This window comes from Theobroma cacao, chromosome 9 (genome assembly GCF_000208745.1).
Source record: "Theobroma cacao cultivar B97-61/B2 chromosome 9, Criollo_cocoa_genome_V2, whole genome shotgun sequence".
Lineage (NCBI taxonomy): Eukaryota > Viridiplantae > Streptophyta > Magnoliopsida > Malvales > Malvaceae > Theobroma > Theobroma cacao.
In genome coordinates this window covers 5,513,188-5,537,179 of record NC_030858.1, presented here as the reverse complement: position 1 = coordinate 5,537,179, position 23,992 = coordinate 5,513,188, and the positions used below count along the sequence as shown (strand labels likewise).

At 34.2% G+C, this 23,992-nt stretch overlaps 4 protein-coding genes and 1 pseudogene across 4 annotated transcripts; 3 read left to right on the top strand and 2 right to left on the bottom strand.

The window, feature by feature from the left end:
* On the top strand, window positions 3,938-5,960 carry LOC18588556 (protein SPEAR3). Its single transcript, XM_018127088.1, has 5 exons — window positions 3,938-4,362; window positions 4,502-4,612; window positions 5,192-5,262; window positions 5,396-5,480; window positions 5,651-5,960. The coding sequence occupies exons 1-5, from the start codon at window positions 4,153-4,155 to the stop codon at window positions 5,765-5,767; spliced, it is 594 nt and encodes a 197-aa protein (XP_017982577.1). The 5' UTR covers window positions 3,938-4,152; the 3' UTR covers window positions 5,768-5,960.
* LOC18588555 (aldehyde oxidase GLOX1) lies at window positions 11,713-14,098 on the top strand. The gene is made up of 3 exons (XM_007013037.2): window positions 11,713-12,297; window positions 12,448-12,608; window positions 12,692-14,098. Exons 1-3 carry the CDS (start codon window positions 11,764-11,766, stop codon window positions 13,887-13,889), a joined length of 1,893 nt encoding a protein of 630 aa, XP_007013099.2. The 5' UTR covers window positions 11,713-11,763; the 3' UTR covers window positions 13,890-14,098.
* Window positions 15,115-16,779, top strand: LOC18588554 (probable xyloglucan endotransglucosylase/hydrolase protein 26). The gene is made up of 4 exons (XM_018126630.1): window positions 15,115-15,286; window positions 15,418-15,518; window positions 15,880-16,073; window positions 16,290-16,779. Exons 1-4 carry the CDS (start codon window positions 15,115-15,117, stop codon window positions 16,639-16,641), a joined length of 819 nt encoding a protein of 272 aa, XP_017982119.1. The 3' UTR covers window positions 16,642-16,779.
* Window positions 16,943-17,642, bottom strand: LOC18588553 (transmembrane protein 234 homolog). The gene has a single exon (XM_007013035.2). It carries the CDS (start codon window positions 17,494-17,496, stop codon window positions 17,086-17,088), a length of 411 nt encoding a protein of 136 aa, XP_007013097.1. The 5' UTR covers window positions 17,497-17,642; the 3' UTR covers window positions 16,943-17,085.
* LOC18588552 lies at window positions 18,571-22,454 on the bottom strand (annotated as a pseudogene).

The following is a 23,992-nucleotide window of genomic DNA, read 5'->3' as shown; positions in this document are numbered from 1 at the left end:
CTTTTTTTTTGGGGATGGTTAAAGCATGGGATCTTGGTCACTACCTAAAGCATTTTAGTATATAATTTGTGTTAAAACGCACATGATCCACCAAACCATAGGCTGTATAATTGGTTGAATATAATATAACAAAATATTGTGATTAATTTCTAATTAATTTCTAACAGGAAAGAAACACAGGAATCTTAACAAGGGGAGAAAATAAAAAGATATTTATTGAAGAATATATACTATGGTATGGTTACTGTTTGATTCAGGAGAAAATATTATATAGAAATTAGAGGAAGAGCTCTCTCTTAAACTCTGTCATATATAAATAGAAAAGAATGTCGAGACTCAACATTTTTTTAAGCATATGATGTAATATTTATCTGTTAGCTTTGGCACTTTTTTGCTGCAATTTCAACCTCAAGAAGAAAATTTTTAACATATTAAACACATTAATAGACAATCTCTACAAATACATTTCGGGAATTCAGTTTAGATTTAATTTGTTAGTGACACATTTATAGTATAAGATTTGATTCATAAGATACATATGTCAGTACCTTTATCTTGATGCTACATAGCTTGCAGCTGTTTTGGAACCAAATTGTATGGAGGAAACCAAAGCACCCCAAAAAGAAAAAAGAACCAAATTCTAAACTTCCCGAAGGTTAACATGCAATTCCCTGCCTTGGTACATCGAACAGCTGATAATCATCTCCTGAAGGGACTACCTTTTTGTTTCCAACATATATTATAAATATGTTAATAGTTGCATGATCGTATATAATTAAACCAAAAAAAAAAAAGACTGCAAAGTAATGCATTTAGATGTTATATTATAAATATGGTACACCTTTGTGTGAAATAATAGTTGGGGCATGCATGATCTGACTTCTTTTTGCACAAAGGGGTCAAAGCAAATGTTTATAGTTTATTATGCACTTTTTTCTAAGCCATGGCACTAGAAAACCAAATGCAGTACTGATACACAACTATATACATTGTGTAAACAGAAAAATTTTAAATAAAAAAAAGAATATGGTTACTAATTATATACTAAAAGTAAAGATCACATCACACTAGCTGATGTTGAATCAATCTTTTCCGAGAATCTTAGGATATTCTTAGCTGCATAATTTATATATACACCCAAAGCTGAGATACCTAGACTCTTTCTATCCTCCCACATCTCTCTTCATCTTAACCGTAGATTTTGAAAAAAGAAAGAGAGACAAACCGATAAAGAAAATGCCCTAAACTAGCTAGAACAGCTTTGGGAACAAGTCCCCATACCAATATTTCAGATTAAATAAAGGTTTAGAATCTCATATAAAATAGGATTGCGGGTGATTTTAGTGTTGTAGTTGGATCATGGACGGATTTGGGAATGGTGGGGAGGGGCTGCTCCCTTTGCCTTTGGCTCTCCGAAAAAAAAAAAAAAAACTATACATAGACACAGCGTTTTCCTAGGGATTACATTTGCTTTGCAAATCGTGTGAAGTAATGCAACCTGTAAGGTTTGCATGTGCCCACAAATCTATAGTAGATATGATATTCTCTACATCTCTCTCCACTAGACTTTGTCTTTGTTGTTTCTAATATTTTATCATTGCTAACTACATCACTCATCAAATCACACCAAATCAACATAATCCCCTCTTTTCTTCTCTGTTTTTATTAATTAATTATGATCATTTTAATTTCATCATTATAATTATGTTACAATGTGGTTTAAAATATTAAGCCATCCCCCCCCCTGTAACCAGAAAAAAGTTAATTAAATTTCTCATTTCTCAACTCTATATCTCCTTTTGGGAGGGGTCAGTTGGTCTTACCAAGTTAATCCCCATGTAGACTTTCTGAGAGTTTTTAGGGTTAAGCAATTCATGGAACATCAGCTGCATGTTTACTTCCTTCTTACAATTCTTATCTTTTTTATATGGTTTTTATTTTAATTAATCATTGTTAACTTGGACTGATTGGGGTTTTATTTAAAGGGGATTATCATGAGCAAAGAAGAACATTCATGCGTCAGCATTGAACTACAACACGTGGCGTAATACTAGTAGTGAATCCATGGCCAGTTAGCGGTCACATTGCTTAACATAACAAATTAATTTTTATATTTTCCTGAATCATCTGATTCACGACTATGGAATTAAATAATTGTTGTTGAAAATGATAATAATAATTATTATATATCTTATTGAGCAAGGCAGCATTTTTCACAGGTTTGCATCGAAGCTTAGCATCGGTAATCGAATAAAAATTTATTTTTTGGGGGGTGCATGCAAGACCACAACAATAACAAATTCAGGAACCAAAACAAGTGTTGGATTTGTGTGATACATGTTTTCTTCCTTAAGCCAATACTTTTAGGATGCTTTAATTTAATCTCTAAATGCTCATTTGTTTCAAACATGTTTGGAGGAAAAAAGAGTGATGGGGAGTCCCTCAATATTATATAGAATAATTAACCAAACCTTTGAATTGGGATTCATAATTTAACCAATGATCCCTCGCCCCGCTTTGACTTACTTTGCTTTTTAATGTTGTGCAACGCAAATTTATCCTCTTTTATATAACCCCATTCCCTGTATATTTTAATGATATCTCTTATATCGATGTATTTCTGTCATAATCGATTGGTTTATAATTTTAATAATTTTAAAAATATTAATCAAACGGACTCTTAATAATTTTAAAAGAGTTTATGATGAGCTTCGGGTGATTTAATTTCCAAAAAAAAAAAAAAACTCGAAAAAGTCTCCAGAGGTGTGATGAGTTTAAACTGTGGGTATTATTATAAGGACTTTTGCTTTCTGAATGAGGGAACTCGTATTTTAGTGTAAAAAAGAAAAGGTTATGCCTGCAATTACCCAGCAAATGCCATACTCTGGGAGGGATTTAAGGGGGTTTCTTTGGTAATTGCAAGAGGTTCACATGTCTTTATAAGAAATTGGAAGATTCTCACTTTCCACCACACAAACAACTCATAAAATATGACCCACAAATCATGCGTTAAACAGCTCAATTAGATTTGGTTCCCCTTTGGCTAATTCTTAAACAGGATATCTTCCCTCAAATTATCGCGATCTTTCGGTCAAATTAGCCTCTCCCTCTCTCTATATATATATACATATACATATTTATTCAGCATTAATTCTTCACAAAATTTAGTTATATTTTTTTGTATAATATAAAGAAATACTTGATTTTGGAGAATTGAACCCTTTTGAGAAATATATATTTTACATTGCAATCTCTTTTATGGAAACATTCAAACAAAAATTTCGAGATTGATACAAGTTTGGATATAATCCCAAGAATCCCTGTTAAGCTGCAACCGGGATTTCTAGAATCTATACTTGAAGGCCATGCTATATGCCTTTAGAGTAGTAAGTTTTTTCCCCCTTTTGCTTAATATATAGAGAATGTTGTTTAAAACAAGACAAGATAGAAATCAAAAACTAAATACACAAATGAAAGATACACGAAGCAAAAACCTTAGATTTCAACCTTAACTTGGACGTGAAATCCTGTCTTACCTTCTTTTGAAGGAGCGTGACATGGACCCTTGCAGTGTAGGTAAAGTTGAAGCTATCAACGCACTGCAATGGCGCGTAGGGTTTGAAATTTTGGCTAAGCTTAATTTTGAAAGAGACAATCCCTTTCAGGTCTTAGGCTTCGAGGTCTATTTAAAATTATTAAAATAAATTAAAGAAATAATATAATACTAATTTGGTTTTTTTGTTTTATTGCTTTTGGTGTTGTCATTAAAAAAATATATAAGGTAAGTACTCAAAAAAAAAAAAAAAGGCAACACAGAGGTAGTGGAAAAAAATGAGCATAAAATCTATGTGTATATATATATATATATATATATATATATATATATATATATATATATATATATATATATATATATATGGCTAGTAAATCTGTACACAATCTGATCCAGCGATGCAATAATTACTTAGGTGCAAACAGCTTAAAAAGGGAGCGGAGATCTCTGATTCCTCAGCAGCTCTCCTTTGCCAGAAAGTTTGCTGCAAGAGAAGGCTTGGGATTTGCAAAGCTAAACTATCTCTCTCTTTTCTTTCTTCTTCTTTTTTCTTGTTTTATCTCTGTCTTTGACATATTATCACGGAAAAAACATAGAAGATGGGTAGCAGTTATTTTGGAGAACCAAACATGGGAAATGAAAGAGGAGGGTCGTCTTCGAGAAAAGGCAAGAAGAGTAATTCAGACAAGCCTAAGCAACCCCAGAGAGGGCTTGGTGTGGCTCAATTGGAGAAGATCAGATTACATGGACAAATGGGCTGTAGCTACCATCCTTCTCTTCACGGACCTTACCCTGGAAATTTCAACCAGGTAACTCCTCACTCTTTTTTCCTTTTTTTTGCCTTCCCTAAACCCTTCTTGTGTTTTTTAAGTGCTTAAAAGATTATCTGGCTATATCAGGTGAAGTTTTTATTTGGGGAATTTCATTAAAATTTTTCTGTACATGCAGGAAGACATGAGAGTGCAGACAGCTTATCCATCTATGCCATCATCATCCTTTTCTTATTCATCAACCTCATCAACATCCTCAGCTTCTTATGGTTTCCACCCCAGCATGATGGTAGGTGAACCTGCTCTTTGTTGTCTCCAAAGAGTACCATAAAATTCCAATTTTTTTTTCTTCAAAAAATTGATGGGTCATTGAGTGCATCTTTGAAATGATTTTCTGTGTCACCCATTTGTAACTGCTGTTTCCTAATAGATGATGAGGTAGTGTACCGCTAAGAGGAGAAAATACATGGCAGAAGATTTTTGGTGGATATTGCAATATTTGTTTAGCATCCTCATCATGATCATGGCATACAAGCTTTGATGGAAATAGTTGTCTCTTTCTTTATGAATTTGTCGAAATTATGTTTGTATAAGGATCCTTGAAGTTGCTGACTTTGTTTACTTGGTGCTAACCCTAGATACTTTTCCCCCAAGAAATAAATTTTCAGTACTTCATATAATCATATTGTCATCCCCCACCTTGATTGCTGTATATAAATTATTATATTGGTGAATAGAAGTGTTCCAATGAGAACAAGAATTTAAGAAATTAAGGAAACTGAATTGATTGTTTATGTATTACTTTATTAGTAATTCTCTATAGTCTTGAATTGCAAAGTAAATTAGTCAAATTTACCTGATATTACAGATGGGGCTAGGTGAATATGATCAAAGAGCAAACATCAGATATGGTGATTCCCAACCTAGTACTGCAGCAAGGTGAGTGTAATTGACTTTCCTATCCTATTTCTTTTCACAAGAATGACCTTTTGGTGAAAATCTGATTTCTCCTTAGAAGCTTGTTCTAGGGTATTTTGTGCTTATAATTAATATCTCCAATCATTTGCAACAGTTGGAACCCCGGCAGTGGCATCTTAGACACTCAACATTTTGCACAACCAAACATGACCAGACAGCTTCTAAACCTACATGTCGAGGTTGCTACATACTCCCTTCATATGTAGATGTCCACATTAAATGTAGAAATGAAAGCTACATAGATGGCATGTCAAGATTCTGTTTTGTATCTTTGAGCAAAAAAAAAAAAAAGATTCTGTTTTATATAGAATTTAATATTTTTTCCCTTCCTTTTCCTATATACTTATAGGATTCACAACCAAAAAAGAGCAAGAAACACAGGAGCAACTCATTGGGATCTAGCAGTCAGAATTCTGAATCAAGTGACACGCAAGAGCTGGATTTGGAGCTTAGACTGTCATTGTAATCAGCAGTTGTCCACCAGTTAAATGCATGGACTGCATTTTATGCTTCCCTTAGAATTGTAAGTTCAAAATAAGCAGTTTGGTCTTGCAATTCACATACAAGTTGAGCAAGTTGATGAACTTGTTTGAATTTGCATTTGAAAGGAATCTTTTGTAATGAGAGGTAGATTGACTTGCTGCATGAGATATAGTAAAAATTTCATATTCTTGTTCATGAATTTTCAAAGAAATGAGGATTAAAGTCATAATTCCCACAAAATTCAATTATTTTGAGCCTAGCAGTCAGCATCTAACAGTCGCAACTTCATGAAATCATATTAAATCCCATTAATGCATTTGAACCTTAGTCCTATTGTTCAATAGTTAGTCACTTTATTAAAGAAGGTAAAAAAGGAGATTAGGAATATAACCGATCAGGGAAACTGTGGTCAACCCAGTACGTGCTAAGTGGGGATTAAAGCTTCTCAATTAAGGTAAAAGTAATAAGGGACAACTTTGGATGTCTCCGAATCCTTTTCTTCAAATACATGAACTTACTATGTGGCATTGTTGCAAGCGACTGACTTCATGGTCAAGCAGGTGCTTTTGCCTTTAGAAAAATGAAAATGAAACTAATATTAAATCCACTAAATTAGGGTTATGTCAAACAAGAAATTTATATCTTTTGTCACCTAAATACAAGCCCTAGCTATCTATACTACAGCTAGGAATTTCTAAGGAGCCAATCAATTGGCATGCGAGAAATTGCACTTGACACAAACAGGAACATACTAAATTTGAATCACAGTGCCATATTATTATGAATATGGTCTATATATACTTTGATTTTTTGAGATTTAATAGGTGGTATAAACCTACGAGGTAACTAGTGGAGAGAGGAAAAGGTGAACTGCTTTAGCCTATGGAATCAGTACTTTCAATCTTATGCAATTTGCTTTCCTAGTGGCTCCCAGCTGCATCAAAAGTTTAAGTTTGGTTTTGGTTTGGAATCTTAATTTGATCAACTGATTATGTGTCTGCTTTGAACAATGAAGTGGAGAGAGATAAGGTATATGCTTTATATTTCATGAATATGTGTCAGATCTTCAACAATGCCACAAAGAGAAGTACTGCAACTGCTTGACAAGGTTCAGTTTTAGTGATGTTTATTCCATATTAAAGTCGATTTTTTGTTAAGGAATATCATTTTCTTTTTGTTTGAGAGGTTTGGGGACCAGGAGAATGGTTTCAAATAAAGTTTTTGATCACAAAGTTAATTACTTATACATGTCTTAGATTCAGCTCTGAGGAGGCAGATCATTAGCAGCATTTTCATAGCCTTCCCTCTTGAGTTTTTTATGACATAGACGTAGCAAACCCAGCTTGGCAAAGATTAGATTGTTTGGCAGCAAGTAGCATGTGTATATAGGTACCAAATCCTAAAGTTGCTGCTCTATATATTTAAATGCCTCTCTTTTCCGTTTTTTAATGTGTCTTTTTGGATTATTAATTGAGAAAGAATACGGCAAAAAGAAGAATGGTTCCGTTCCAATGCCCATCAATCAACTGTTGGAGACATTGGAGCAGCCATTGTGAATGTAATTTTTCACATGTAAAATCTCTTTTATTAGCCCTAATGCTGACCAATAAGCTTTATATGATGACCAGTCAGATTAATCCTCGATTGCCCTTTTACTTTAATCAAGCCTAACTAGATAAAACCCTAGGAACTAGGGTTTCTGTCATCCTTTATTTCTTAATTTTTCTTTCTTCTGCTGAGTTTTTTTTTTTTTTTTCTGAAAGGCTTTCTTCTGCTGAATTGAAACTTAGGGTTTCTGATTACTGTTATGTAGGATCTTAGCTCAACCTGTCTGGCTCCAATCTTTTGCATCAAATTTGTTTGTCATTATACCATGAGAGGAGTGCATCACAACTGAGCTTGACGTGTTTGTTTTTTGCTTTCACTATACATAAAGTTGCCTACTTTAATATGCAGTGTAAAAGCTATGAATATACCCCCAGATACAGCTGTATTAATTTGTCAATCATGGAAAAGATATGTTTGTCATCAAGACCAAAAAAGCTTATTAAAATTACTTTTGGTGTAATGAGATTTGAACCAAAACCACTCTCTTGATGTGTGTTGATAAATATCTAATCTAGGCAGCAACCCAAGGTAAATTCTAGTCAATTGCATAATCATCAACACTAATTACAATTAGAGTGAAGCGATGGGACCAAAGCACAGATGTGTAGGGGTGTTTTGGAATGGCTTTGGCTTGGATAAAACAAACTCAGTTGCCCACAATCTTAATTTCATCATGGAAGAGAGAGAAGGAAAACTTTGTCACAGTACCAAATAGCATTAATTTCTTCCTTAAAGGGAAATATGAGAGAATGTTCAATAAACCTTTCCCAAACCAGAAAACAGGACACCGTGCTAATTTTGAAAACTTTCACAAACAGGAATTAACAGGGATATGTGCCCCTCTAAGTAAACAAGAAAGGACCTCATTTCCTCGCGCCTATTTGTTTTTCAGTTTTATGATTTCTTGTCATTAGTCTTTTCAATCATTATTGTAAAAATAAAAAGAAAATACAACATTAACGTTAAATAAAGATTTTAGAGATTTGAATCCTTGTAATCAATCAAATGAGCATAAAGATAAATTATATATGTGTATGTATATATAAAATTGTTAATAAAAAAAATAATCGAGTTTTTCGACATAATCAATTTTGATCATTGGATTCTCCTTATTTAGTTTTAAATTTACCTAAATTACAATACAAGCATTAAAACTACCCATGCCCCTGAAGAGAAAAGAGTTTGGAAGTATTGATAAAATAAAATGAAGACTTTTGGATTGGCCTGTGCATAGCGGGTATATTTGCCTGAGTCATCGTCTGGAATAGCTACTATCATTGTTGAAAACTGTCATTAGTTTTAATTCAATTTTAGCTTGTAGATCATCATTGATATTTCTTTGCTGATACGGTAACTTCCAAGTCATTATCTTCTCCTTAGCAATTAAGAAAAACAAATTTCAAAATACCAATACTAAGCAGCCCCACAGAGGAAATATATCATTCAAAAGATAAGATCAAAGTTCAAATCTGGAGGAGGGTGGGTGGGAACTCTAAACTGTGACAGTCCAGTCAAAAGAGAGACTACCACAATTTCAATTTCTTGCTTTGCGAGCCAGGGTGGGCAACTCTCCATTTGCTCCCCTATTTACCTTGCACAACAGAAAAGGGGGAAAGCTTGGATCATTGTATAGCACCATCAAACTTTCTTTCATTGAAATTTGTAGGAAACTTGGCTTATGAGTATTTTGTCTGTTTGATGGAATTTTCAATGCCAAGCCCTACAACAGAATCTAAGGGCTGAATTAGAGCTTGTGCAATGTACCCTGTTGCCATAAATGTTGCTCTTACGGATATTTGAAAGGAGACAAGGCACAAGGGGTTAAGACAAAGGGACCAAATGTCTCCTTATCCCTTGATTTTTCTGATCCTCAATCATTCAAAGTACCCCTTGCAACATATACCTTCCTGTGAATCCCTGTCTTTCCTTGTACTCTTAACCCTTTTGCCAAGCCCAGGAGATGGATGGTTAGAAGCTAGCAGACATTCTTCCTGTTTTGATTGGGGGCTAATTCATCTCCGCTTGGTTTGCCATAAATCAGGTGCTGTCTAACATATTGGAAAAAGTGGTTATTTGGCGTTAATAGAGAATGGAAAATAATTTTTTTCAATGAATGTGACTGTCTACCTGTGGAAGAATTTGTTTGAAAGACGATTTTGGGCCGTGTATGGCAATTACCAGACCGACCTGGGTTACAAAGTGTTGTGCTGAACGTGCAGTATGTGTTTTGGTGTTCTTAATTATCTGAAGATATATACATGCCTTGATTTGATTGATATTATATTCTGATTTCATGCGTTAACAACAATTGCCTTGATGAGGGGGGTTCGGTTCTACTCATCTTCTCAAAATCTATAGGCATTGAGAACCCAAATGAAATCTAGCAGAAAGTCTAGCCATCAGAAAAACATTCGTGATATTTGTCCCATCAAAATGGGTAGATTCACATAATCTTACCATTTATAGTGATTTTACAAATGCGGTAAATTGGGTCTTAGGGCCGCTAACATCGCCTCGGAATGTGAAGAAATGTGATATTGCGGATTGAAGACCTTAACAGGAAGGTGGGAAGGTGGCAGGTTCAACACATCCTAGGGGAGGCAGATGTGATGGCTGAGGGCTGGACAAAGCCGGGATGCAAAGACAACATGACATGATGTGATGATGTGATTGGTGGGGAACTCGGGAGGTGCTGCTTCTTTGTGCAACGCAAGGTAGAAACCTTTATTTCATGGCTTGATGTAAACTGGAGGAAGTTAATCGGCAATAGAAAGTCGTGATTTGTGGATATTTTTCTTATTGAAAACTCTGTAAACAACTTGCGAGTCGCTGTGTTGTAACCCGAAAGGGGTAAGGTCCTGTTGAAGGGCGGCTTTGGGGGGAACTTCTGATATGGTTTGAGTCTATACCTGGTGAAAAGCAAGAAATTATGTTGTGGCTGGATTTTTGAATGTGAAATCCTGGGTGGATTGTATGGTGAGCTGCTGAAGGGCTGTTTTTATGCCGTTCCTCTGTGTCTAGGTAGTTGTTCTGCTGACATAGCTGTGTGGTTGGGAACGTGGGATGCTAGAGGCTGGTTCTGATCTGTAAACGATTAGCAGTGGCTGTTACGTATTTTCGTTCATCATGTCTTACTTGCGGATACAGACACTGTCTACTCCGTTTGTAACAAAACAATGTTATTAATAGAAATCGTTTGCTTAAGGCCTGAGAACCAGTGAATGAAAATCAGGTGAAATCAGTCAATTTCAAGTAGTTGTGAATTCAACAATCCAAGGAGTATTGCACGCAGTACGATTTAAGTCCCCAACAAACAAAGACCTTGGCCAATATGAACACCCCAAAAATAGTTTTTTTTTTTTTTTGCTTACATTGATCCCACTAAAATTAAATAAAACTTAAAGAAAAAAATATCAAAAGTTAAATTTCATCTATTATCCCATACAAAAAATTAAGCATCCAAATATTAATATGTATCCAATCTTTAACGCTTATATATGAATTTTTAAAATTTAAAATTTGTATTGCTTATTGTTATTATTAATTGCTAAAAAAAATTCTTCTTCAGTGATAAGTAATCTAACCATTTGCTTTTTTTAATGATTGTAAAAGGAATTAAAGTTAATTGTCAGAATTATAAGAAAAAAGGGATTGATGCTATTTTTGAAAAAAACCACAATAAAAAACAAAAAAAATATTACAATTGTCCAATTACATGCATCACTGCACGGATACACCTATTTATGAATATTACAATGTATTCGATTACTATCATTTTTTTTAAATAATGGAATAATATACTTAATTTTATTATTTATATAATAAATCTGTAATTTACGTATAACTTGTTCAAATGATATTATAAGATTATTTGAGTTTCTTGTTTTTTATGATTAACTATTAGATAATCCCACTGAAATGGCTTTTTGGGCTATGGCACTGGAAAATCCATGTTTGAAAATTTAGTAATAGTATACCAATGGCAATAAACAAAAGATAGAAGGCCTGTAGACAGATTTGGCTGCCGCGACGTCTTCCTAACGAGCTCAACTCCATTAGAGTTTCTGGTTACCTGCTGAACTCTTTCCGAAATTAAGCTTCTTCAGGGCCACCATTGAAATGAATACAATGTTCCTATAATTAGCTAAGCTAACTCTTATTTTAGGTGTCCTCTAAACAGGGAGCCAGCGCTAATTTTCCATGATTTGTACGTAACTGATCATGTTGGAAAGCCTTGGATTAGAAAGATGCGGAGAGGAATGAGGGGAAGGGAATTTGGAAGCTAAGACAACATTTATATATATAAAGGAGGGAGGAGGCTGTATAAAGAAGCCGCAGCAGGGATTAGACAAGAAAATAAAGTGTACAATTATGACGATGTTATGGAGAGGCCTGTGTATTCTACCTCTCCTTTTTGTCTCCGGGAACTGTCAATTTTTGTTCCCTTTTTTCCATCCGTTTAATAATCCAGGCAACGGCCTCAACCTAGGTGGCGTCGTTCCACAAAATGCTAATGGCTTCTTTCCATTTGCGGGTGGCTCCCCTTCTGGTGGAAGCTTATCTGCTCAAAACAAGGATGACGGAAGCTTAAATTCAGGCTCCGTCAACGTTGCTGGTGGCTCTGCTGACAATAAAAAATGGGAAAGCAATGCAAAGGACAAAATCAAGACTGGATACAAGGGCAAGTGGGAGCTGTTTGTTAGAAATGCCGGTGTCTCGGCCATGCACTTGATCTTGCTTCCCAAGATTGACCAGGCTTTGATGTTTGACGCCACTGTTTGGAAGCAGTCAAAATTAAAGTTGCCTGGCCCGCCTTGCCGTGACGTCGAGGGAACCAATGAGCAAGACTGCTTTTGCCATTCTATTCTCTTGGACATTGACACAGCAAAGATTAGGCCACTCAGGGTACATTTTGCTTTCCTATTTTTTCATGCATTTATGGTGCCTTTGACAGAGACGGTGGAAAGAAGGGCGGGAAGAATTATTCAGTTGGCCTACTTATAATATAATCTCATCTTATAAATGAAAATATTTTCACATTTTTTTTGGTAACAGTTGAAATATGACACTTGGTGTTCATCTGGTGCCCTTGATGTAAACGGACGGCTAGTGAGCACTGGTGGATATAATAACGGATCAGACACTGTCAGAATTCTCGACCTTTGTCCTACCTGCGATTGGAAAGAATATCCTGGAACACTTGGAAATGGAAGATGGTATTTAACTTGACTTATGCACTATAAACTTTTCATTTTCATGCATTTTCGAAGTTGAAGCTGAGTTGTTTTTGTCATTGAAGGTATGCGACACAGGTAACCTTAGGAGATGGTAGGTTCATGGTTTTTGGTGGTCGTAACTTCCCAACTTACGAGTTCGTCCCACCAGAAGGGCAACGCAATGATAAAAGCAAAGTCATCCCTTTCAAATTCCTAGCAGAAACCCATGATAAAGTGGAGAACAATTTGTACCCTTTTGTCTATCTCTCAACCGACGGAAACCTCTTCGTCTTTGCCAACAACCGTTCCATTCTGCTCAATCCAAACAATCAGAAAATCCTCCACGAGTTCCCCGTTCTCCCAGGTGGTGCCCGGAACTATCCAGCATCGGGAAGTTCTTGTCTCCTCCCTATTACACTTCAACCAGATGAAAAGCGTAAAGTCATCCCTGCTGAGGTCTTGATATGCGGCGGTACATCACACGATGCCTTTACCCTGGCAGATTTAAAGCGCCCGAAAGTGTTTGTCCAAGCAAGCAAAGACTGTGCCCGCATCGATATCACCAAGAGGAATGGAAAATGGAAGATCCAAAGCATGCCATCGCCTCGTCTTATGGGAGACGCCGTGGTTCTTCCAACAGGAGATGTGCTGCTCATCAACGGTGCCAAGAGTGGTTCAGCCGGATGGGACGATGCCAGGGAACCAAATTTCACCCCCGTCTTGTATAATTTCCGAGTAAAAGAAGGTGGTTCCAAGTTCACAGAGCTTGCACCTTCGACTATTCCCCGTATGTACCACTCATCCTTCGCACTCCTTCCTGATGGAAAAATCCTCATAGCTGGTAGCAACACAAACCCTGGATACCAAGATAACGCCCTCTTCCCCACTGAGGTTCGTGTAGAAAAATTCTCGCCACATTACCTGGATCCAGCATTGGCCAAGTTTAGGCCTGAGATCGTACCTGACCAGTCCGCCAATAAGATTCATTACGGAAAGAGATTCACGGTGCAAATACGTGGTGCTGATCGGACCCTGGATGACGAGGATCTCCAAGTAAATATTTACTATCCGGCTTTCACAACACACGGGATCTCCATGAATCAGAGGCTGGTTCGATTAGGAATTGTTCAAGTGGATAAAAACGTTTCCTCTCGAACCCACAGCATCAAAGTTCAAGCACCCATAAACGGCAACATTGCTCCTCCTGGTTATTACATGCTCTTCGTGATTCAAAAAGGGGTGCCTTGCCGCCGTGCCATGTGGGTTCAGATGCTCCCCTAGGCCTCATTACTTCAAGCTCCAGTTTAAAAAAATTTCAACAACCAAAAAGAAAAAAAAGTCAGAAGAATTCAAAGTCTTGACAGCTGATTAGCCTCTCTAAATTAGTATATTCAATATAAATTATGATTTCTTGTCCACATTTTGTTAACCATTTGTAATGTTGGTTGTTCAAATCATGAAGTCTTGAGGACAATTTTTTTTTTTTTTTTTGTGTTTCGTTACTCCTCAATCTAAATTCTTCAATTTTTTTTTTATTTTCTTTTTTGGGATTTCTGCAATTGACACGAGAATAAATGTTGGTTGCTCAAACATCCACGTCTGCCAAAGCAATTAGAACTTCAAGGGGATGACAGGAGACAACTCTGTCTTTCAACAAAACACGAAAACTTTAACGTTGTCAATGCGCGTGCACGTCTAAGACTAAGAAAGACATTGATATTTCTATTAGTCTCATGCACGATATTTCATTTCTCTTCCTACTCCTACCGTGTACCAGCTGGGCTCAACTGACCAAACTTTTACTTTAATTATATGATTAATAGTATTTCTGATTAACATCTAAAAGTAAGACCATAAAACTAGCTGCTAGCCAGTATATACTTGATTTTTATTTTAGTTTGTGCACTCCTCAGACTAAATTCGCATTGTTTTTCTTTTAATTTGGACATAAATTCTTCGGAAGTTTGTCAAATTTGACAGAACAACAAATAAAATAGCCAACGGGGCAATATTTCTCCAGCAAATCCTTGCCAAGAGTTATGATTTATAGTACCTCATTTATCGTAATATACCCCCAAAATTACAAGGGTTAATTATGTAGTATCACGCATAGTTCAAAACTGGCTGTATGAGGGGAGCACCGATCATGTAATTAACCATAATACAAAATAAAAACTGAAAAAGTCTTTATATGATTGCAATATATGAACTGAACTACATGTTTCTACATTGTATATGCACTTTGTTTTGAGTTTTCTAATTTTTGGTGAAATGATAACATATTCCTTATCTTTGCTCTCAAATAATTTTATGGGGGAGTCAAAAATCATGACAAGTTCAGCATATTCCAAATTTTAATTAAAAAATTGTAATATAATGGTTATCTTAGTAAGGCATATGTGGTGGAACAGGCTATATAAAGCCATCAAGAACAATGGGGAAAAGCATCCCTTCTCAACGGCATTGATTGACAAATACAGAGCCAGCTTCTCCATTGCAGTTGAAAATGGCTAGTTTGCAAGCTTCGTTGTTGGCTCTATTCATCTCTGCACTTGCATTTAACCAAAGTTTTGTTGAAGCAAGGTTTTCGAATAGCATGTACATAAATTGGGGCGCTTACCATTCAACTTTTACAAGCAATGGTGAAGACCTTCAACTTGTGTTGGATCAAACTTCAGGTAAAACAGTTCCGTTTTCATACACTTGCAGGTGCTTGGTTAAGCTATTCTAATGCTAAAGCAAACATCTAAGTAAACTGAATCATATTGCTTGCTCTTTTGACATTACAATGCTGCCTTTGATTTTGCAGGTTCTGCTGTTAAATCCAAGAGGGCATTCTTATTTGGAAGCATTGAGATGCTAATAAAGTTGGTACCAGGAAACTCAGCTGGAACAGTCACAGCCTACTATGTAAGTTTAAGCACAAACAACTACCTACATGTCTACATCAAATAAAATAGCAATCACTTTTGATAATTGTCAGCAAAGCTTCTAAATTCAGGTGTCTTTCATCCTGTTATCATAAGTCAAAACTGAATTCCTCAAGAAAACCACATTCAAGAAGATTAAAAGTCGGTAATTAAAATACAATTGACGGGCAACTTAATTCCAACTAAATATTTTGAAGTAAAAATATTCGTTCACAGCATCAATGACCACATATAGATGGATTTAAACCCAGAGTACTGGTCTTTAAAACACTCAAGAGGAAATAGAAAGAACAAGAAGAAAATTACATAAATTTTAATCTTTCATTCTCAAATATATGCAGCTGTCCTCTACCAGGGACAAGCATGATGAGATCGACTTCGAGTTCTTAGGTAATGTTTCCGGACAACCATATATTGTTCACACAAACATCTACACTCAAGGAAATGGAAGCAGAGAACAGCAATTTTACCTGTGGTTTGACCCAACTGCTGATTTCCACAACTACACCATACACTGGAATCCCACCGAAGTCGTGTAAGTTAACTTCCCTTCAATTACACTAGAACATCATGTTCCTTTTCTCCAAATATATTCATTTGAAATCCAGTTCAAAAACATGGCCAATGCGGACCATTTTTCTGCTGTTGTTAACTTTTCAGTGAATTCCAAGACAACCAAAACATGAAATTACAAATCTTAATGCATTTCCCTATTCTCATGAAACTAACCAAAAATACTTAATGGTTTTAGGTGGTACATCGACAACCTGCCAATTCGTGTTTTCCGAAACTATGAGAAAGAGGGGATTGCTTTTCCAAACAAGCAAGGAATGAGGGTATACTCCAGTTTATGGAATGCGGACAACTGGGCAACTAGAGGTGGGCTTGTCAAGATTGACTGGAATAATGCACCTTTCATTGCCAGATTCCGTAGGTTTAGGGCAAAAGCTTGCAAGTGGGATGGGCCAGTGAGTATCAATCAATGTGCCTCCAGATCCCCAGCAAACTGGTGGACTTCCCCAACTTACAGCCAGTTGAGCAGTAGTAAGATGGGTCAGATGAAGTGGGTCAGAGATAATTTCATGATCTACGACTACTGCTAAGATACTAAAAGATTCAATGGACAAATGCCTCCTGAATGTTTTAAACCGCAGTTCTAATCCATATTCCCATTTCTTTTCCTACTGCATTAACCAAAAAATTATTTTGTAACATTCCGCATTTCATTGCTTTTTTCCTCTAATTTTTGATTGAGCAAATTTTGTACGGTTCATAGTGTTTCAATTGTATTGCAGCTTTTTTCCTTTTTCCGTTCATTCAATAAATTCAGCTCGTTCAATCATTGCTTCTACATTTTTATTTTGCTTTACAAGAAAAAAGTTAGGAAAAAGTAAAAGCAAATGGTACAAAGCAAAATCATAGGAATAGATTCAAAATGATAAATCACTAAAACATAACACTATTTCTCACAGAATCGTTCTACATAATAATAAAATTATGTATCTAATAGAAGAAAGAAAAAAAAAAAAGAGCAACGCACATGCAGATCACGTGATACAAAGCCAAACACCCAAAACAATAAAACCCGTACCCAATAGTGCATGACCGACCCGGGTCTCCTCACCCAGCAGGATTCCAAACACGGCGGTGGCAGCAAACGTCGTCGCATTGGTGACGGGGACGGCAAGCGAAATCGGGGCCTGGCTTAAGATAGTGAAAAAGGTGGCAGAAGCGGAGAGGTTGATGAGGAAAGGGAGGGAGTATTGCCAAAAGAAAAGGAGGGTCAGCCAATTGGATAAGGAATCGAGGAGCTTTTGGTGGAGTTTGTGGGGTGGATCCCGAGGGGGTGGAGTGGATTTGAGAGATTGATCCCACAGGAGTGCGCCGCGGCGCATTGCGGCGTTGGTTGCACCCCAGATTAGGCCCACCGCCAACATTTTCTCCACGCCTCCGATCATTGTTTCTGATCGTTGTTTGGGCTGGCACAAAAAAAGATCTTGCAAGAAGTGACCGCAATGCACGAGCAAACTCAAAACGACTTCGTTTTCGTTGTAAGAAGAAGGGATGGCTTCATTGACTTGTCTTTAAGTGAAGTCCTACCTGGTCATTGGTTTTACTTTGTTTTTCCCATATCCGGATCCCTTTTGGGGTCTGGAGAGGGCAGTCCGCATCTAAGATGCAAACACGTGTCCTGGTATAAAACAAACGACAAGGATTTCCCATGAAGTGATACAATAAAACAAACCGTTGTCAGTTAACTTTTGAGGCAAACGGCGCCTACAATCCAAAGATTCCTGCTAATCTCACTGGAAAAACATGGAAAATCTCATCAAAATCTTCACCTGAAACGACTTTGGTTCTCAAGTTCTATCTTAAAATAAAAAATTTCCAACAAAACCCACTATTCATTCTCTTAATAAAATTTTTGAATTTATGTGTGAGAAAGAAAGCCTCAGATGCTGGCAATTGTAAATTGATCGGAAAGTAATGTCAGGGGATATTATCTCTGATATGCTCTTAAGCTGTATGTGAATTTTGTTAATCTGACGGCATGATGATGAGCCAACAATCAATTATTACTTTGGCCACTTCAACCCATGCAGGCTTACATGTTCCTTTTCTGCTATTGTTTGATCCTTCTTCGACCTTAACAAACATGCTTTTCCAATCCATGTAAAACTCAGTTAGATTCCATATTTAGCTAGAAATCATAAGTCCTTTGTCCTGTTAAGTTTTCATTAATCAAAAGTAATGTTCTTGTATATGGCAGAGAAAAAGCAAAGAACTAATTTTATAAGCAAGAACGGATGAAGAGTTCAAACTCTTACTAATTAGCTGATTACTATCAAATAACAAGCTAATTTCTTCCTTGTTTCGCTTTCTATTAATCTTTCTAGCTAGATGTTAACTTGACAATTATGATGGCTACTGATTTAATTTGTAGGAAGTTTATTATGTTGGTGACAATTTTTGATTTTTTAAGATTTGGAATTAATTGAAAGAGAGAGAATTACAAACTTGATATTAATTTCTTACATATATAAGATAACACAGTAGTTTAGAAAATCCTTCATGGGGTCAGCATGGTGTATCTTTTTCATCCAATATGCCTCCATATCTTCAGCAGTAACCTCATCATTCCATCTGATGTTATACTTACGTTTTCTTTCATCCTCCTCCTTAAGAGCCTCGGTGAGAAGTTTTTCGTCAATAACCAGGTCGTAAGGAACATCAGTTCCCCAGGTAGCAAGTTTCTTCTCCTCTGCAGGAGGAGGAACATCCTCTGAGACTGCTTTACGTGCAATATTAGCCTTCATCAAGTCTGTTGCTGCTTCTGCAGCCTCAATGCCAGCGGCACCAGTACAGTAACTATTCCGAATTGTTCGCTTACAACCAGAGGCGGAGGGGAGGGGCGTAGTGGGGGCAATTTCAAAATTTTTCTAATTTACATTTATTTTTTAAAATTTAAAATTTTTTCGCCTCTAAAAAAATTTTTTTTTTAACATATTTTAATTTTTTTAAAATTTTATAATTTTATCCCTATAATAATTTTTTATTTGATAAGACATCCCACAACAATTAGTTAACAATAAATTTTAATAGTATTAAAATAAAATCTATTACAATAGAATTATTCTCAAACCTTATTTCTCTAAAACCTCACAACCACCTCCTATTGTTCTTTTTTCTTTTTACTAAATACTATAGAAACTAAAAAAAAAGTTACACCTTTTTGCTTGTCAACTTTCTTTGAATAAAAAACTTTTAGTCGATAACTCAATTTTTCTGTCATGATAATTAGTAAGTTTGATTTATTTACTTATTTTGTTTTTAATATTTTTAATTTTTAATTTTTTTTCTTTATTTAATAATTTTTACTTGATGATTTTGATTTAGAATTTACTGTCTTAGTTATTTTTTTGTTAAAAGCAACAAAATAAGAATTTGATTAAGTACTTAATGTTAGTTGTTACTTATTTATTTATGGATTATTTGATTGTTTTCCTACAAATTATTTGTGTTTTTTTAATTTACTTATATTCTTGTAAATAATTAAGTTTTTTATTCGAAATTACTTCCTCATTGAATTGTTTATTGATATTGTATTTAATTTTTGTGATTAATTTTAAAAAATTGCTTCCCATTGAATTATTTATTGATAACCTTTAATATTTTTTTAATGAATTACTTTCCATTAAGATTTTTGTTATTATATTTATTAATTTTTGTTTGTTGTTAATTTTATCTATAAATTGGGATTATTATCCTAATTAAATTATTTATGATTATATTAGTTAATTCTTTTAAGTAAATAATTAAAATTAATTTTTTAAATAATTTTAAAATTTTATTTATATATTTTTATATGAATTTGTTTCATCTAAATTACTTTATATTGTTTTCGACTTTTCACTCCCCCCAAAACACAAAATCCTGACTTGCTTACAACATTTGTAGCCCCATCGGTGACCCTTCCACCTCGAACCCCAAACACTTGTGTGGTTCTTAATAAAAACATCTTCTTCATACTTGCTTTTCGGAAACAACGTTTCCATTCCCTTTATAACTCTGCCAGCACGATCATATTCAACTTGCCTCTCACTTAATTTGTCCCAAGAGGAGCTCCATTGGTATCTCTTCTTCAGTTGCTGCATTGCCATGCTTTTCCGTGATGGTATCTTTGGTCTTTGATTTCAATTTCTCCTTGATGACCTTATAATTCCTGAACAGGAGTTGAGCTTGAGATAGAGCAGCCTGCATGTGAATATCTTGACCTTTATCAAATGCTTCCCACGCATGAATATTGAGCTGCTTGAACTCCAAAGCTTGCCCACTCATTCTATATTGATTATCACCTCCATAGAACTTCTCGTTATGGTCAGCATCAGGAAGAGGATCTTCACGCATAGATCGAGTTTTAGGATCATAATAAGCGGAATTGACATCTAAGATTCAAAAGATATTTCGCTGTGTCTTCTCGAATACGCAAATTCCTGGCCATACCCATGCTTCCTCCACCTGTGGTCCGGACAACGCTTCTCGACTTCAGCAAAATTCATCTGTTTGCTCTCATCAACCTTCAGAGCGTCATCATCGTCATCTTCGTCACTAACCTCTTCCTCCCCATTGTTTTTACTATTTTTCTCTTCCAACTTTTTCAGCAGGGGTGGAGCCTCCTTATGGAATGTGGGGCCAAATTTTAAAATTTTTTTTACATACTAAATAATTTTTTTTTATTTTTTTATAAATTTTCTTAATGACCCATCAAAATATATTTTTATTTAATAATTAATACAAATCAAGAATAACAAAATAATTTTATATGCTTGACTCAATTTTAAAGTTTTTTATTTTTTTAATTTATATTATTATTTATTTTTATTCTATATACTTATATTTTTTAAATCTCTATAGATTTTCTTGCACAAATTTATACAAACCATCAATCATATTCTTTTTCTTTCTTTTTTTATTATGTCATATACGGATTCTATCTTCTACTTGTCATGTTTTTCTTTTTTCTGTTATGCGAATTTTATTTTCTCTAATTTCAATCTTTAAAAATAAATAAATTATTATATAATTCTCAAATATAAGTTACATATTGCTTAACATTTCATCAATATATTATTTTTTATTCAAAATAACCAGTGTATCCTAGCATGTATGTTGCAAACTTTAAGTAACAAGGATATACATATAAATTGATAAAATGAAATAATTGTATTTATTTCAATACAATTTATTTATTATATTTATTTTCAATGGCTCTCAAAATAATTTTTATTTAATATTAATTTTATTCTTTAAATTGTTTGATAAAATTAGAGTCATTATGGTTAGCATATTCTTAGTTAAGCCCAACAAATAAATTCTAAACTAATATGTTAAGCCTATCAAATTTACAAAAAACTAAAAGTAAGTTTATTAATCCAAACCTATTAAGTTTTAATATAAAGTTTAACTTATTATAACATATTATATCTTAACAGTCCAACCTAATAACCTATCATAACATATTATATCTCAATTGTTCAATCTAATAACCCAATATGTTAATTAGCAATTTAAGAGGCAAATAAAAAATAAGATAAGAGTTACAACACACAAAGTAAAGAGGTAATTCATTTAAGTTTAAAAAATTATTTTCTCTTCCATTCTTGAGTACAAAAAGTAAGAAAGACTCATTTTATAGTTCCATTTAATCATATATATATAAATGATACCATCATTACTATTAATGTGCATTTTTTTATATAGTCAATATCTTTTGAATTTTATTTAATTTTTTAAATAATTAAATTATATATAAAATTCTCTTTAACTGTTTAATGTCTTTTTCTATTTGGCCTCCTTTTGAAAATGCTCTAGCTCCGTCCCTGTTTTTTAGCTGCTGTTCTTTCAGATTCTTCCTTCTAGCCTCATCCCTTGCCTCATACCTTTCAATGACACGGGCATATGTGGATGCATCATAACCATTCCATCAATTTCGCTTGTCATCATAATCCAGTTCAAAGGTCTCCATCTTTTCATCAGGTGCAATATGCATGTTTGTTCAATTTACTCCCTTCTTACGAGGCCTCTCTATGCATGCCTTTGAATCATGTGTGATTGCCACACAATTTTCGCAAGCACCTTTTGGATATTTATTTGCCTGAATTATCTTTGCACCTCTATCATACCAAGACTTCGTGTAATTGGGATCAGATTTCCATTTCCTTTGATGCTTCAATCTTGGTCTTTCAACATTAAGATACCAAGGTACCGATGACATACACTGAGGAATATGAGGGCTAATTTCTTTTCCATCGTCATCGACTTCAGTAGATGCAAGCCCTGCTTTTCGAGTTTTTTCTAATTCTAGCTGTTGCCGGTGATCCTCCCTTGATTTAAATGCAACTGATGCGATAGCCATGGTCGAATCAAGAAAAGTTAAGCAGAAAATAGTGAATTTAGGATAAAATTTCACAAATTCAATCAAAAAAAAACTCACAGATTTGGCATCCAATAAACCCTAATCAAAGAGAAAGGATTGTGAATTTGCAGGTTACGATTATTAAAATTAACTAGTACTCGCGTTATGCAATGGTTTTATAAAATTTCATAAATAGTTAAATGTAATGAAAACTGAAAATTGTATTTGAAAGGATTTATAAACTATTAATGAAGAAATATAAACACACTTAATTCAAAGTTTAAAAGACACAAATGATTAAGTTATAGACTTGAGATTTCAAAAATAACTTAATCATACAACAAAATCGTAAAACAAATTTCTCTCAAAATTAACAAAAAACATAACACAAATGCAATCCTTCTTCATTTTATTTAACGTAATATTTATAATTATATTATGTTTCAAGTGTTTAACTGCTGTTACCTTAAATTCAATTTAAGCATTTGAAATGAAATCAAAAGAATTGGTCAACAATTGATTACATTAACAGCAAGAGATAAAATTAAATTGTTTTAGTAAAATCACAAATTATTAGAATTCCTTAAATCAAGCTCATCAATTGAATTAAAAGCTTGAATAAAAATAAAAGTAATACAGAATTCAAATAATAAAAGCTTGAATAAACAAATGAAATGAGATAAAAAAATTAAAAACTTACACTAACAGGTTCTGGTTTCTGTATATAAGCAATAACATTATTAAAAAACATAATAAAAACCCAAATAAAAAAAACTGGATAAACAAAAAATCATGGAATTAATTATTTTATTTTTATTCTTGTCATTTTTTAAACTAATTTCATAAATTTGAATTAATGCATAAATTGAAATTAAATAAATCAAATAAATAATTAAAAAGTAAAACAATTAGAAGAAAGAAGAAAAATAAGAGAGAAACCAATTTATCTCTATCTAATCTGTTCAATCAATTAAAAAAATTAAAAATTTGAATTTATATTTATATACTCTTGACCTTCCTGTTTGTTTTTTCCTTTCTCTTCTCTCCTCTTTCCTCACCCCATTCTTTCATTCCTTCTCCAGATTCTTCCTCTAAGCAAAGAGAGAAAGCGGGGAACACTCCAATGAAGAGAAAAAATTCTGGATGCATGGCATTAAAAAATGACGAAAATGCCATGACCTCTCAAAAACACAAAAACCCTTAAAAACCTTAGAGTAAGAATAAATATAAAAACTTAAAAACAAAAGCATACATAAATAAAAACTATATAAGAATAAATAAAAGAAAAATCAAACTTGAAAAATAACAGCGCATAAAAAAAAATAAAAAAACCATGAGCATATGAAAGGGAAAAACCGAAAGTAAAATACAACTTCTTAAAGAACCAAAACATAAAGCAAATTAACACAGTCAAACCAAAGCAACACAAAAACTACAAATCAAAACAAAATGAAAATCACAAAGAAAGAAAGATTCATACAATGATAAAACCGAAATGCAAAAAATAAAAAAATACAAATCACAAATCAAAATAAAAA

Excerpts from the sequence above, each read along its gene's own strand:
- LOC18588556 (XM_018127088.1), top strand. The coding sequence starts at position 4,153 with ATGGGTAGCAGTTATTTTGGAGAACCAAACATGGGAAATGAAAGAGGA. Across the intron at positions 5,263-5,395 it reads CAACCTAGTACTGCAGCAAG|TTGGAACCCCGGCAGTGGCA; the intron begins GTGAGTGTAATT and ends CATTTGCAACAG. Across the intron at positions 5,481-5,650 it reads TTCTAAACCTACATGTCGAG|GATTCACAACCAAAAAAGAG; the intron begins GTTGCTACATAC and ends ATATACTTATAG.
- LOC18588555 (XM_007013037.2), top strand. The coding sequence starts at position 11,764 with ATGACGATGTTATGGAGAGGCCTGTGTATTCTACCTCTCCTTTTTGTC. Across the intron at positions 12,298-12,447 it reads CAAAGATTAGGCCACTCAGG|TTGAAATATGACACTTGGTG; the intron begins GTACATTTTGCT and ends TTTTGGTAACAG. Across the intron at positions 12,609-12,691 it reads ACACTTGGAAATGGAAGATG|GTATGCGACACAGGTAACCT; the intron begins GTATTTAACTTG and ends TTGTCATTGAAG.
- LOC18588554 (XM_018126630.1), top strand. The coding sequence starts at position 15,115 with ATGGCTAGTTTGCAAGCTTCGTTGTTGGCTCTATTCATCTCTGCACTT. Across the intron at positions 15,519-15,879 it reads GAACAGTCACAGCCTACTAT|CTGTCCTCTACCAGGGACAA; the intron begins GTAAGTTTAAGC and ends AAATATATGCAG. Across the intron at positions 16,074-16,289 it reads TGGAATCCCACCGAAGTCGT|GTGGTACATCGACAACCTGC; the intron begins GTAAGTTAACTT and ends TAATGGTTTTAG.
- LOC18588553 (XM_007013035.2), bottom strand. The coding sequence starts at position 17,496 with ATGATCGGAGGCGTGGAGAAAATGTTGGCGGTGGGCCTAATCTGGGGT.